General features: G+C 35.2%; 1 protein-coding gene and 1 non-coding gene across 3 annotated transcripts in view; one reads left to right on the forward strand and one right to left on the reverse strand.

Annotated features, from left to right (window-relative positions):
• The window catches only part of STRN (striatin), a 105,572-nt gene that overhangs the window by 42,300 nt on the left and 47,491 nt on the right, over positions 1–15,781 (reverse strand). For both annotated transcript variants that reach the window (XM_043468324.1, XM_043468325.1), the window contains exons 3-6: positions 13,606–13,679; positions 5,661–5,739; positions 2,229–2,396; positions 80–215 (exon numbers count right to left, since the gene is read on the reverse strand). In XM_043468324.1, coding sequence (XP_043324259.1) covers positions 80–215; positions 2,229–2,396; positions 5,661–5,739; positions 13,606–13,679 — 457 coding nt within the window. The remainder of the gene's footprint in view (positions 1–79; positions 216–2,228; positions 2,397–5,660; positions 5,740–13,605; positions 13,680–15,781) is intronic.
• Positions 4,065–4,171, forward strand: LOC122442731. Its single transcript, XR_006269727.1, has one exon. It is a non-coding gene; the product is annotated as a U6 spliceosomal RNA (small nuclear RNA).

Consider the following 15,781-nt stretch of genomic DNA (forward strand, 5'->3'; position numbering starts at 1 on the left):
GGTTTAAGTTGAAGGATATGGGTTTTTAAAGTATGTGTAATAGCCCCAAAAATATTTATATCTGAGTTATTCAACTCACCGTTGAAGTATCAATGATGCTTTTCTCTCTTCCATCAATGTCATCATCTTCATCTTCATCACTGAAATCTGCAGCTGCACTTTCAAGGAATTTAAAATTATCCAGCACGGAGGCAGAATCTGTTAACTCAGATTTTCTGGTTTAAAACATATACATTTTGCTCAGTTAATTTTTTAAACTCAGCATAAGAATTAATCCATGATATACTGCACTGACTTCTGTTTATATTGAATTATAAGCCCCCTCCCCCCAATCACACTAGGATCTGCACTGATTCTTATCTATTACATTTCCACGGATTTTAACTGGAAAAGCAATATAGGAAGAAACTGGTTACTCTTTTAAAAAAGTACTTTTCAATCATAACTACTACTTAGATTAATGGCAATTTAATACAAAGAACTCTTCCTTCTGATCTGGTATTATTTTGATTATTAAGCCAAACAATGCATTTCTTTTTGAAATATTTTTATTATCTCTGCCTCTGTTTTTCCCTATCCTTTTTTCTTTCTTCAACTCTTCCTCTTCCATAACTAAGAAAATAACTAGCAAATATAGAATTTTCTCTGATGCAATCTCGTATTTCTAAACAGCTAAAGAGTTGAAAAAAGCAAATGTGTATATGAAGCTTACTAAAAACAGTATTTTAGTTAAACTAATATACTACTACAAAATGATCCTACTGATGAATAAATCCTTAATCTGGAAATGATTAACTTTTCAAATATGTGAGATTTTAATTTAGCTCTCTCTAAAGAAATTCATCAATTTCCTAATGACCAGAATAGAATGACTGCTCTCCAGTTCATTAGGAAATGTTTTAGATAACAAGACATTTTCCTGAAAAGCGTTTAGCCATAACTATGAACAAAATTCTCAAAACAGATAAATCTTAAATTTCAAATCTGCTGGGAGCTATGTTTTTGTTCTTTTCTAACCTACTCTCCATCCTTACAGAAGAAAGATTCAGGATAATACCTTCATTAGTTTCAAAAGATAGGTCAAGGCCAAAACATAAGACTAGAGTGGCCTTTCTTAAGCATCTTTATAATAATTTAAACTAATTCATTAGGTGAAATATAATCAGGATTAATGCCCACACTGTCTATGTCTACACAGAGAAACAATCTACATCTTACATTTATGAAAATAAGTTATGTAATCTTAACTATTAATGAGCACATTTAAGAATGCTCCAATGACATTTGTTTACAAGACATATGTTTAAACTTTTACCTAAACCCCATAATTTTGGTTTATGTCCCAAATAACAGAAACTATGTTCTTACTAGAAAATGTACAGAGCTCAACTAAAACCATTCTTCCAGCCTAAACATGAGTTAAAGTAACATCATATTTAAATTTCAAAGAATCTTTGACTTTTTATAATTTAAGAATTATGCCAATTTTTTTTTCAATAAAGAAGAATCTCCTTATTAAACTCTTCACTTTCATTTAAAGGAGAATTCAATATAACTGTATGGTATATGGGCTTCCCTGATGGCTCAGACAATAAATAATCTGCTTGCAATGCAGAAGACCTGGGTTTAATCCCTGGGTTGAGAAGATCCTGATCCAAAAAGCAAAATGAAATGTTTCTGCTACTGAATTTTTCACTTATTATATCAACTAGAAAAATATATATATATATATACACATACACATATATACTTGAAATAGATATTTTTCAAAATGAAGAGGAGTTATAGCATTATTAGAAAAATGAAAATGGCTAAGAAAAGGTTTACATCAAAAGAATTAAGTATTTATATGATTTCTGGGTCACCAAGAATGAAATTTCATTCTTACAGACTTGAAATGAATTTCCAAATAAGATCTTTTATGAAGTTATAATAGTAAGAGGTGACTGAGCTTCAATGAATTAAAATTTATATTAAATCCATAAATTTCAAGCAAATAAAAATACCTTAAATAAAAATATTCTTAAAATAGTCATAAATGATAACTCTAATCCCTGTGTATATCTTCTATCAAATAAAATTTTAAACTTTTTATTAGACTTTATCATTAAATTACTTCTGTAGCAGTACCTGCAAGTGCAAGTATCCACACATGTGTCACCCATAAGCCAAAAATATTAATAAGAACTAAAACTACAGCCAAGCCACTTTCCAGATAAAATACTTACCCAATCATTGCTGTCTCTTTAACTTCAGCTTCTGTGCCATTTATAACTGAGTCCTGATTTTTGTCATCTTCCCTGTCAGGGACATCACTTGAAATGCCCAACAAAGCTCGCACTCGTTTGGATTTCACATCTAAAATAGTATCTGTGTAACCCACCTCCTGTAGATACCTGCGTGTGAAGAGGATCTTTACAATTCAGACATATTGGAATCAGTACTCTACTACTGGATATCTAAATAAAAACATTTCTTTAAACTCACTGTCTGCATAAGACTGGATAGCACAGTACTATGCTACTAAGACTCACTAATAAATAATCTTCCAGCTGCAGATGGAGCTGTCTCCTGCAGTACCAGCCTCTATGGTCACTGAGAAAAACCAGAGAACTATACAATACACCATTCATTTATCATAAGCAGCAGCTATTCCTTAATGTATCTAATAGCACACTCTTTCTTCTAGGCAGGGCTGGAGTAAGCTCACTCTCAGATGCTACTAAATTACTATTTTATAATAGTAATGAGAATAACCAGTAGTCTTTTTACACTTTTGATGTTACAGTATCACTGGACCAACTGAGATCTATAGAGAATGTTTCTAGCATATATAGCTTCCTGCATGACATACAAAACCGCGGGATATTCCAAACAAGTCACTTCTACAGAAGGGAAGCTCTTATCCTGAGACAACTCTGCAATAAAAATAAACCACAGTTCAACTGTAGGATGTGGGATAAGTGGGTGTACAGGGGTGTGTGTGCTGCAGAAAGGAGAAGCACAGAAAAGAAAGAATAGGTTTTGTATGGAGAGTTAAACATGGGTTCAAAGCCCATTTCTTCCACTTTTTTCCTGTGTAGCATTAATTCTTCTGAACTTTAGCTTTCTTTCTCTTAAAGAAACATATCTAGTGTAGTGCCTGTCATACAAAAGGTGCTCAGTATCTATTAACAACAAAAGATGACCAAAAACAACCAAAAGTGGTAGTGGTAGGAACATGAAAAAGGCAAATGTTAATAACAAAGTCATTAATAAATGTAACAGACAATATCAGACATTAAATTATATGTAAGTATCAAGTCTATGAAATGAAAGATAAAACAAAGATCAAAAAGATAAGCAGTCTAAGATCAGTTTGAGATCTGGTATTAAGAGTTATTATTGCCCAAAGAGATATCTCACAAAAAGACATGTGACCAAACATGTCCAGTATCTATAGAAAGGTTTTAATTAAAATTATAATCAGTTGATTCTTATAAATACAAAAGAATTATGTTTTCTATTTTTAACAAGTAATATTTGATACATAACTCACTTTAGGAACAAAATCACATTACAAATACTGTTTCAAAAACTGCTCATTCCATAAATAAACTGGTTTTACTAAATAGCTACTTCCTCCTTCATTAATATTTAGGTTGGTGCAAAAGTAATTGCGGTTTTGCATTGTTGAACTTTGCCATTTGATACTGGAATACAGTCTTAGATAAATGTGGCTATGTTATACATCGTTTTAATGTGCATTTCTCACATTATGTTTTTTTGCTTTAATGACTTAGTACTTGCTGCTTATTTTATATGTATTTTAGACTATGGAAATGATGTTAGACAAAAAGCAAATTCAAGCAATTTTTTTAAGTTCAAAATGGGTTGTAAAGCAGCACAGATAACTCACAACATCAACAATGCATTTGGCCCAGCAAACTGCTAACAAATGTACAGTGCAATGGTGGTTCAAGAAGTTGTGCAAAGGAGAGGAGATGATGGAGATGAGGAGCATAGTGGCCGGCCATCAGAAGTTAACAACAACCAACTGAGAGCAACCATCAAAGCTGATCCTCGTGCTGGCCTTGGCAGCACATATACTAAAATTGGAATGATACAGAGAAGATTAGCATGGCCCCTAGGCAAGGATGACACACAAATTGGTGAAGCGTTTCATATTTTAAAAAAACAAAAAAAAGCTGATCCTCTTACAACTACAGGAGAAGTTGCCAAAGAACTCAACATCGACCATTCTATGGTCATTTGGCATTTGAAGCAAATTGGAAAGGTGAAAAAGCTTGATAAATGGGTGCCTCAGAACAGAAAAAGAAAAAACTGTCATTTTGAAGTGTCGTCATCTCTTATTCTACGAAACAACAACAAACCATTGCTTGATCGGATTGTGATGTGTGATGAAAAGTGGATTTTACAGGACAACTGGCCATATTCATCTGACCTCTCGCCAACCAACTACCACTTCTTCAAGCAACTCAGCAACTTTTTGCAGGGGAAATGCTTCCTCAACCAGCAGGAGACAGAAAATGCTTTCCAAGAGTTCATCAAATCTTGAGGCATGGATTTTAATGCTACAGGAATAAATGATCTTATTTTTCATTGGTAAAAATGTGTTAATTTTAATGGTTCCTATTTTTATTAATAAAGATATGTTTGAGTCTAGTTATAATGATTTAAAATTCATGATCTGAGACCACAATTAGGTCTGCATGAAGCTAATAAAATGTCACCTCTGAGAGGCAGGTGAGTCTTTTAAAAATACTTCCTGGATTGCTATCATAACCACTTGTCATTGAAAAAAACAACAACAACAAAATCAGGACTTTAAGAACACTTACTTATTTATAAAAGGAAAAACGCATAAACCACTTTTAAGACCACAGTGAAAGCCCACGTATTAAATACTAATGAAGTCTCATTTTCTTCTAACTTTGAGGAGATAAAAAAATAGATGTAAGGAGAAACTTTAACATCCTCTCCCCATTATCAAAAGAAATGACTGGCATGCAATCCACTTTGGAAACAACAGGTTTAGATTATTCACAAGCCCAAAAGAATAAACCAGGTAGCAAATCTCATTTTATTGACATACAAATCTACCAATTTCAAATGTAACATGCAAGGGTTAGGCATTGAGTTGATGAGCGGGTCTAGCCCCTCTGCTTGACACCTGAATCTCAACCCAGCTTTGGTCCCTCTTTATACTCTCAAATTCAACATTTTATAGGAGAGACTATATGTTAGCATAATATATACAAATTTGGGAAGTCCAATAAGTTCTCCCATCTATTTAAAATAAAGTTTAAAAACATAACATAAAGATATCATGAATAGACTAATATTAAAGCATATGTATATTCATGTATAAAAAGTGGGAAGAAAAAAGTAACTTTAAGGGTACAGATTTCTTCAGACCATACATTTAAACATATAATAAATTAGAAGCTCTAAACTGTACTTTTTGATAAAGCTAATCTATGGATAGATAAAGCTAATCTATGGATTATTTGCTATGGAAAGCAGATCTATTCTTGATAATCCTAGTTAATAGTTATTGAAAAATAGATTCCTCCATAGGGGAAAACGTGTTTAATATGAAAAAGGAATAGTAATTCAATGAAGTTTTTTCATAGCAGATACTTTCACGAGATACTTACTGTCTGAGTAGTTGCCGACCTTGCTTCCACATTAACTGGCTGTTTTGTTGTGGCTGCACCTCTGTTTCATTACCTTCATCTGGAAAACATTAAAACATAAAAAAAACTGGTGTAATATACATTAGAAGACATCTCAATTCATTAGAAATATCAAATAAAAATTTATAAGACTAAGAACACTGCACTGTAAAGTACGTTTTGCGTGCACGCTGTGCTGTCATTCCAACTCTTTCCAACCCCATGAACTGTAGCCTGCCAGACCCCTCTGTCCATGCAATTTTCCAGGTCCGTTTCAGGACAATTTAAGTTTTAAGTTTAATTTCCATGTGCATGTGTGCTAAGCTGCTTCAGTCATGTCTGACTCTCTGCGACCCTATGAACCGCAGACTGCCAGGCTCCTCTGTCCATGAGATTCTCCAGGCAAGAATACTAGAGTGAATTGCCATGCCCTCCTCCAGGGATCTTCCCAACCCAGGGATAGAACCTGTGTCTCTTATGTCTACTGCACTGGCAGGGGGGTTTATGGGGGGTTTTTCTGTTTGTTTGTTTTTTTTAACCACTGGTGCTACCTGGGAAACCCCTTAATTTCTTACGGAAACTCTAAAATAAATTCATTATTGCTACTAGATTTCCCTGAGAGTTTCAGAACTAAAAATAAAGGCCTTTTCCCCAATTTTCAGGTAACCTGAGAATTTTCCTCTAGGACAAATGAAGAATTAAATAAAAGTATTATGAAGCACCACATCAGAATGAGAACTAAATGCCCAGGAATGACTGTTTAGAAGGAAGGGGGGAAAAAAGCTTGTCTGGTAAAGAATAGATAGATAAAAAATAATCCCAAACCAAACCTATTTCCTTCACTAGTTATTAAATGAAAACCTCAAGCTTTTTCTTAAGACATTCTTTAGATGGAAACTTCCAGGTCCCATAGAGCTTAAAATTCATCATATGGTAGAAGCCAAATCTTTTAAGAAGATGATAAAATAAAAAGAGCCTTCTCCTTGATGAGTCTGGACTAAAGAATTTCCAAACTACAGGATAGCTCAACTTTAAAAACATAAAAAAAGTTCACACCCTCCATTAGCCCTTGATCAAACTATAAGAAACTGTGGTCTTCATAGGATTTTTATTCAAGTGGAGCTATAAGACAGATCGGGAAATTTTCTTTTATGATATTTGATACAAAACATTTAATGTGTTCCAGATGCTGTGCTAAAAACATATACACTATTCTTTTAATCTTTACAACCTCCAAAGACAGGTATTATTACTATCCCCATTTTAAAGATGAGAGAGATGTTTTGCAGATTAATTCTAAGGTTTCTAAGTTAGAAATACAGCTGCGAGTACTGAAATCATGACTGCGTGACTCCAGAGCTCACATGTTTTTCTCTACATGCTATCATTACAACGGTAAGAAATTAGAGAAACATGTAAATAAAAATAAGAATTAGATCTTGCATTTTCATTATTATCTTAAAGTAACTAGACCAAGTTCTGTGACATACCAAAGAGAGAGTAGGAAAGTGTGTGTGTGGGGGGGGGGTGTTGGGTGGAGATTAACTCACAAAGGAAGATTACTTTGGGATAACTTCAAAGACTACTTGAAAAAGAAAAAAGGAAAGAAAAACAATGTCTAAATAGTAAGGAAAAATAATACACTGTTTCCACTGACCCACACATTCAGGAACTGTGCATATAACATAATATGTTCTAATATATCCACTTCTTAGGTCAAGTGAGTAACCTGTACTTGCCAAGTAAGAATATCTACACTGGCATTTCAAAAGACCAAAAATTTCAGATGCAAAAGAACTTTTGAGATCATCTAATTTCCCATCAAAATATGCCTAAATCCTTTCTATACCATCCTCAGATACACTCAACTGCCTTTGTCTACTTTGGTAGCTAGAAAGGTGAATTTTACTGTAAATAAATTATACCTTAATAAAAAATAAAGCCAAATCAAATAATGCATCCTTACCCTCTTTTAAAAACTGTATTCTTATATTGCAATAAAATCTGATCCCTGAGTGGTCATTTTATAATATATTAAAATATCAAACCACCATGTTGTATACCTGAGACTAATATAATTATACTTTAAAGAAAAAAAAGGACGGACTGTCTTGTCTCAGTTAACCCAGCTCTATGACAAAAACAGCAAGGTTATGAACTGCTGCTTATTATATCATTACACACTGGATCACGACTAGGCTCCAGATGACTGCAAGGGAACAAATGAAACCTTATATATATATATAATCACCAGTATATAATATAACCAGTCACAACACTCAGGAGGAATGAAGAGTGTCAAAGGCCTACAGAGCCTGAGGAGTCCTTATTTCCTTCGCAATGGATTTGAGGAAACTGCTTACCTTGGTTTTTTTATTAATGTATGAATTAATGATCTAAGACCATGTCTGTGATCAAGACCTTAACCAAACAAACATAAGACAGGCACTTTACTCAACATTACCAAATCTATTTTCCACTGACGCAGAGAAATAATCAATGGTATAGCTGTCTATAGAGCAACGAGTTTCAATACCTGCAAATAATTATAAAGACAGAAATACTGATTTTGAATAAATTTCTCAGAAGTGAACTTTCCTTTCTCTGTTTAAAAAAAAAAACAAAAAAAAACCTGACTCTCTGGGTCACATGTGGACTTGATTTTCCCGACACTTCCTTATCCAGGCTGAACATTTAGTTCTCTCAATGGTTAGCAAGTACTCATCAACTATCAGATTCAATCTTACCTTATCAAGTTCAAAAAGTGACATTATATAAAAGTGAGGATTTTAAAGTGGGTAGGAATTCAATTTCTGGGTAATATTAAAAGTATTTGACTGGCATTTCCAGTCAAGTTGGAGTAACAGGGACCCAAGTTACCCTTCTGCCTGAAGCAACTATAAAACAAAACAGAGCATACGATGGTTAAGACACTGAACACCAGACAATGAAGGACAGCAATTCTGAGAAAAAGGAAGCAAACAGGTGAGCCTTATGATTGTTCCAGTTTATTGCCCTGACAGAGTTTCCTGATCGTAGCATAGGGAGGAGAAACCAAAAGAAAAATGAAGATATAATGGCTGAGAAGTTCCAAATTTCATGAAAACTATAAACCCATAGATCCAAGAAACCCAACAAGTCCCAAGCACAAGAAACACTGGGGAGAGGAGAGGAGGTAACTATACCAAGGCACATCATGATAAAATCGCTTAAACCCAATGAGAAAGAGATAAATCTTAAAAGCAGTCAGAGAAAAAGGTCACATTTACAGAGGAGAAGGGGCGACGGAGGATAAGACGGTTGGATGGCATCACCAACTCAATGGACATGAGTTTGAGCAAATTCTGGGTGACGGTGAAGGACAGGGAAGCCTAGTGTGCTGCAGTTCATGGGGTCGCAAAGAGTCAGACATGACTGAGGGACTGAACAACAACAAATATACAGAGAAATGTATGGATGACAGAAGATACCACATCAGAAATGATAAAAGCAACAACATAGAGACTTTCAGACACACAAAAGCTGAAAGAAGGCATTATCAGCAGCACATGTGTTAAAGTCCTCAAGACAGAAGGAAAATGATACCAGAAGATATGAATGCACACAAAGGAAAGATGAGCACTGGATATCTTTATATATATTTAAATCTCTTTGAAAGAGAATTGCTGAAACAAAAATCATAATGTAGGGTCAACCTGGGTCAACCCAGGGATTGAACCCATATCTCCTGCATTGGCAAGTGGATTCTTTACACTGAGTCACCTGGGAAGCCAGTGAAAGGTCTAAACATCTCAGTTAGAAGGCAGAATTTGTTACTTTGGATAAAGACATTCTATTTTTAATAAGTATTTGGCTTTTAATATTAAGCAGAAGAAACTGACGTGTGAAAGATAAATAGATTTTAACATAACATAAGTTATGAAGTAGAAACGTTAAGGGTTTGCAAGTGGAATAAAATAGAAAAAAAAAGAGAGGAAACTAATATTTGTGGAGAATATTTCAGAAAACATCTGGATTGTCAATTTTAGGGAAATACAGTAAATGGATAAAATAATGAAGAAGGAAAAATCCCTGCTTCTTTTCTTTAATTTGGATACACCACCTTCTATACCTTCTTCTAGTCACTGTCCTTATCACTTAATTTACAAACCTCTTGGTAATGCTCTAAGTCAGGCTCACATGCTTCCTCTGCAACCAAACTTTTACATCATCTTGAGTGAAGTTAATATTCAAGTGGGTGGTTCACTTCAGCTTCTGCACAACCACTAGCCTCTCTTAGCTGTCATGCCTTAGACCTTGTCACTATGAAGAACTGTCACTGATGCAAACTCACTTTCTGAGCATATCCTTCAGGCTCAATACTTCCAATTCACTAGGCACTTTGACTTTAGGTGGGACCTTAGATCAGGGGTCAGCAAACATTAGCCTGCAGATCAAACCCAGCCTGTTTGGGCTTCGCCGGTGGCTCAGACGGTAAAGCATCTGTGTGCAGTGTGGGAGACAAGGGTTTGATCCCTGGGTTGGGAAGATCCCCTGGAGAAGGAAATGGCAGCCCACTCCAGTACTCTGGCCTGGAAAATCCCATGGATGAAGGAGCCTGGTAGGCTACAGTCCATGGGGTCGCAAAGAGTTAGACATGACTGAGCTACTTCACTTGCACTTTTCAAGCCCAGCCTGCCACACTTATTCATTTATGTGTTGTGGCTGCTTTCAAGTTACAACAGCCAAGTTGAGTAGTTGCAATAGGGAACAAATGGCCTACATACTACTCTCTGGTCCTTTACGAAAGAGTCTGCTGACCTGCCCTAGATTGTAGCCTATCCACTTGCTTTGATCCATTAGCTTCCTTCTGTCTTCACTTTCTTTCCTCGCCAGTCTTAGTTCAGGGTCTATCAATCCAATCATTCTTTTGATAATGTCTCCAATTTTCCTGTCCCTTTATCTCTCCCTGAATCCAAATGTTCACTACTTTCATTCTATTATCTTTTACCTAGGCTGCCAATTGTGCAGAGCAGCACTTCTATATAAACTCTGATTATACAACTCAATTGAACCCTTAGCTTTTCTCAATCCTACTATTCCTTAGTAAGTCTGTCCTCCTGTTCGTTATTATTTTAAACCTTCTTCACTTTTCTTAAACCTCTGATGCATTTTTAGCAGGTAATCCTGTCTCATACATAAAGCTATCATGTTAAATAGCCACCACTAGACCAAAACCCAAACCTATACACCCATCACCTAACTTCCGACATTCTCTCTTGGTAACAATAGAAGACATGCATGCTTCTCCTGCTATTCTCCAGCTAAGATCAGAATCCAATCCCTATTATTTCTTCAGATACTTTCATATTTTAAGTATCGCTATTCTCTCTCCCTTTTATTAGTTCCTCCTCTAAGAAACATATCACTCACTCACTCACTCACACAGATACAAACACACACACACTCTGTCTCTTCATTGACTCCACTGGTCCCTTCAGCCATTTTCCCTTGATACCTTGCCTTCACGTCCACAACCTCAGCTTCCTAAAAGTTTACCACACTTAGTCTTCACTTTCCACACACAGTCTCCATTTCTGCCCTCAACTCTCTCCTAAGGCTGCTCACAATAAAGTTTCCAGCAACCTGTGTGTCACTAAATCCCAGAGATACTCTTCAGACCCCAAGGCATCAATCTGTAATACTGAAGGACCCTGGAAATCTGGAAATCCTCTCTTCTCTTTATTTCCACTCTCCTGATTTTCCACATCCTAGTAAAATAATCCTCATCAGTTTCCTTTTCAAGTTTCTACTGCTCTACCAGTTTTCTAAATGCCACAAGGCTCCATCTAGGTCCTCCTCTTGCTCTGTGTAAGATCCCTGGCTGAGTTCTTCCATCCCATTGGTGTTGAGTGTCATCAGTACAGCTTTATGCTCTGAAATCTACATATTAAACCCCTATATTTGGCTTGAGCTCCAGACTCACCTGCCCAACTATATACCAGCTATTTTCATTTGATGGCCTAACAAATAAATCCAAACATGCACCCAGCATCTTCCAAACGCAGTTTTGGTCTAGTTTTTTATACTAGAAGCGCGGGAGTCATCTTTGCATCTCCCTTGTTAAAAAACCCCTCCATCTAAACAAGAACTAATATCCTGCAGATTTTACTTCCTAAGTATTTCCTGAACACACCCACTTCTCTTCAACTCCATTGTTGGTACATTTGTTAAGGTAACCTTCCTCATTTACTCAGTAGGTTGTAAAATCCTCTAACCAGTCTCCCCATCTCCATTTTTCTCCTCTCTAACCCATCTTTCCAGTAGTCATGTACGGATGTGAGAGTTGAACCATAAAGAAGGCTGAGCACTGAAGAATTAATGCCTCTGAACTGTGGTGTTGGAGAAGACTCTTGAGAGTCCCTTGGACAGCAAAGAGATCCAACCAGTCCATCCTAAAGGAAATCAGTCCTGAATATTCACTGAAAGGACTGATGCTGAAGCTGAAACTCCAATAGTTTGGCCACCTGATGTGAAGAACTGACTCACTGGAAAAGACCGAAGCTAGGAAAGATTGAAGGCAGGAGGAGAAGCGGACGACAGAGGATGAGATGGTTGGATGGCATCACTGACTCAATGGACATGAGTTTGAGTAAACTCCAGGAATTGGTGATGGACAAGAAAGCCTGGCATGCTGCAGTCCATGGGGTTGCAAAGAGTCGGACATGACTGAGTGACTGAACTGAACTGAACCCATCTTTTCATACTGCTGACAGCATGATTTAAAAGAAAATCTGATTATCAAAAAATAACAAAAAAAATCAGTGATCAATTGGTATCGCTATAAATCTCAAGGATTCAATATTCAGCTGTGGAAACATGTTAATAACATTACTACATTAAAGTGAACTACAAAACTGGCAGTGCATTAGGAATTATTCTGTTCCTTCACACCCTGTCAAACATAGAAATAGTGTGGTCAAATGGGGAGAATTTGAATTTTGGAGTCAGAAGACCATAATCCCATTCAGATCCATAATTCCATTAATAGCTGTGTAACCCCTGGGGAAATTTCTCCACTTCCCTGAGTTTAAACTTCATACAAGTAAAATTAAAATAATATTACTTTTATTGAATAATTACATTAAGAATTAAAGTTAATGTATATAAAGCCCAGCATGTGATAGTTTTATCAGACGTTTGATCCAGTAATTTAACCTGACATCATGTCAAAAACACATTCATCTGAAACGTGGTGATGGCTTTTCAACATTTTTTCTTACTTTTCCCTAACACCTACTTATATATTAGTCAATTATATTACTTAATATCTTTACAAGTACTACTGTTACATTGTTTGATGGGGTGATGAGGAAGACAGGAGAAAGAAAAAGGAAGAAATAACACAAAAAGATAATAAATACTTCAGCTGTTAAAAACACTCCTGGTTACAGAACGTCCTGTGGGTAAAAAAGTCCAAAACAATTTTGCACCTGAAATTGAGGGATTAGACTTAAAGGATGAGTAATTCTCTTGTACTGAAAGAAGAAATCTCTTACCTCCACGGCTCATACTCTTTCTCTCAGGATTTTAGGGCATGATGTACTTTGTATTACACATCTCAAAGTTCCCATTAAAATTGTGGGGACCCAGCAAGACACAGTTATGCTGGTGCATGTTACCCCATGAATTCTGATCCTTCCAGTAAGTGCAGAACACAAGCAGAAAATGGGGAACTGCAAGAAAGGGGACGAGGGGAAAGGAAGGAAGGTGGTGGAAAATGATCTAAATGACACTAAGAGATTAGTGCCCAAAGATAAGCAGGTCAGAAAAAATAACTAATATGCAAATAATTAGAAATTAACTTGCAGTTATAAATACTGTTGCTACAAAATACTGGATATTAACTTCTTTTTAATTACTTAAACTTCCTTTAAAATTAGCTTACCAGAATCATAGCTTGGAGGCTTCATATCTCCCTGATTCAATTCTGTCCCATATTTCAACTTGTGGTATTTGGCTCTAACAAAGAAATAAGAAAATACAAACCATCTTAAAACACAGTTAAATGAACCTTAAGATATGTAATAGGAGTAGTCATCAGTATGCAGTAGTCCTGACTAACTTCTAACTGCTCAAAGCCTTCCACAGTATCAAAGTCTTAATATAAAAGTGTTTCTCATTATCATTTTGCTTTTATACCATCAAGTTCTGTTACAACAAAAAAGTAATAACACTGAGAATGATAAATCTTGTTTCTATAATTATGAATGAACCATGTAACATTCTAGTTTCTGCAGTATTCAAATTTTCTTAAGGACTGCCAGAGTACAATTCTATCAAAAGCAATAGATAAGTTTGGATTGTGACATAAACTTGAAAAAGACTAATCTTTCTCAAAGTTGAATTTTTTTTTTCCTTAAGAAAAAAAGGTCACCCATAATATTCTGCATTGTCAGGCAATTATGCTTTGCCAAGTACACATTAGAGTGAACAATCCAAAAGAGGGAGGAGGAATCACCTCGAATTATCAGTGTTGAGTAAGACATTCTAGAAGAAATAAACATATTTTTTAACAGTCAAGGTATCTTTTGCCTTTTTAGGATGAAGTCAGGAAGAACTGTGAACAGGAGTATTTTCTTTTAAAAGTTAACTAGATGTTATCATCTCTGATTCATCTGATTTAACCATCTCAGATTAAACCACCTGAGAAAAATAATCCAAATAAAGTATAAAATTAAAAGGTAAACTAGAAATGAACCATACTTAAGGTTGTATATTTTTACTTGCTTGCTTCCCCCAAATATTGAAGCTATTATAATATTCAATATAGTAAGACTGGGATAAAAGCAACAACAATAATAATTTGAAAAACCAAATCATAAAGAAGGAATAAGGGCTTCCCATGTGTTGCTAATAGTAAAGAACACGCCTGCCAATGCAGGAGACATAAGAGACTTGGGTTTGATCCCTGGGTCAAGCAGATCCCCTGAAGGAAAGCACGACAACCCATTTCTAGTATCCTTGCCTGGAGAATCCTATGGACAGAGGAGACTGGCAGGCCACAGTCCATAAAGTCACAGAGAGTTGGAAGAGACTTAGCACACACAGTGGAACAGAGTTAGCACACACTCATGCACATAAGGGCAACCGAACAGCCAAATTGGTAAGTTATTTTTTTCTTTATAAAAGATTAACTGAGCACTTACTTTAAAATTTTTATATTTCAAGAAAAGGATAAATAAAATGAAAATCACTTGCTCAAATATGTAAAATATTGGAATTCTTCATCCTATTTTGAATTAATTATTTTCCAGTCATAGCAGAAAAAAAAAAATTAAAATTTTACTTAGAGGGGAATGTTAAAAATCTCTGAAAATTACAGATAACTGATGTTCTATTTCTTAAGTGGTGGGTAATTCGTATTTTTTATATTAATATTTATATGTTTTGCATATATATGAAAAGTTTTGTGATAATATATACACACCAAAAAGAAAAAAGAACATCTTTGTGTGCAAATGTGGGATTGAGCTTTAGACTAAAGTAAAAAAAAAAAAACATAAGGCACAAAAATATTGTGTGTGTGTATGTGTGTGCATACATTTCTGTATGTTTTATGTGTGTGCGTTATGGTTTTCAAATGTAATGGTCAATCTTCAGATTTTTCAGAAATGTACTTCATCTACCATAAGCTGAAGTAACAATACCTCCTATAAGTCAAGATAGCAATTGAAAGTAATTGGCCTGAAGACAGAATAAAGGCAGTAAGGAAGTTTCATGGAGTTAACTTACATATTTTTGTGTTTTATATATATATTTATATACACACAGATACATATATAAACACATAGATATATGAAAAAAATTTCAAACCCAAAACGCTGCACCATAGTGCATCCTAGTGGTCTTGGGAAAAACTACAACAGAGCTTACAGAAAAGGGAACAGAAAATATTCTACACAATGTATGTAACAAAGCACTATGAATAACATTTCAAAAAACTAGATAAAGACAAAATAAAGAACTGCTGTGTTTGCTACAAGCTGTGTTCCCATAAATCAGGGTCTCCTTACTGAATTGTTAAATTCACTGAAAAACAATTTACTCACAGAACTCAACTT

This window comes from Cervus canadensis, chromosome 5 (assembly GCF_019320065.1).
Source record: "Cervus canadensis isolate Bull #8, Minnesota chromosome 5, ASM1932006v1, whole genome shotgun sequence".
Classification (NCBI taxonomy): Eukaryota; Metazoa; Chordata; class Mammalia; order Artiodactyla; family Cervidae; genus Cervus; species Cervus canadensis.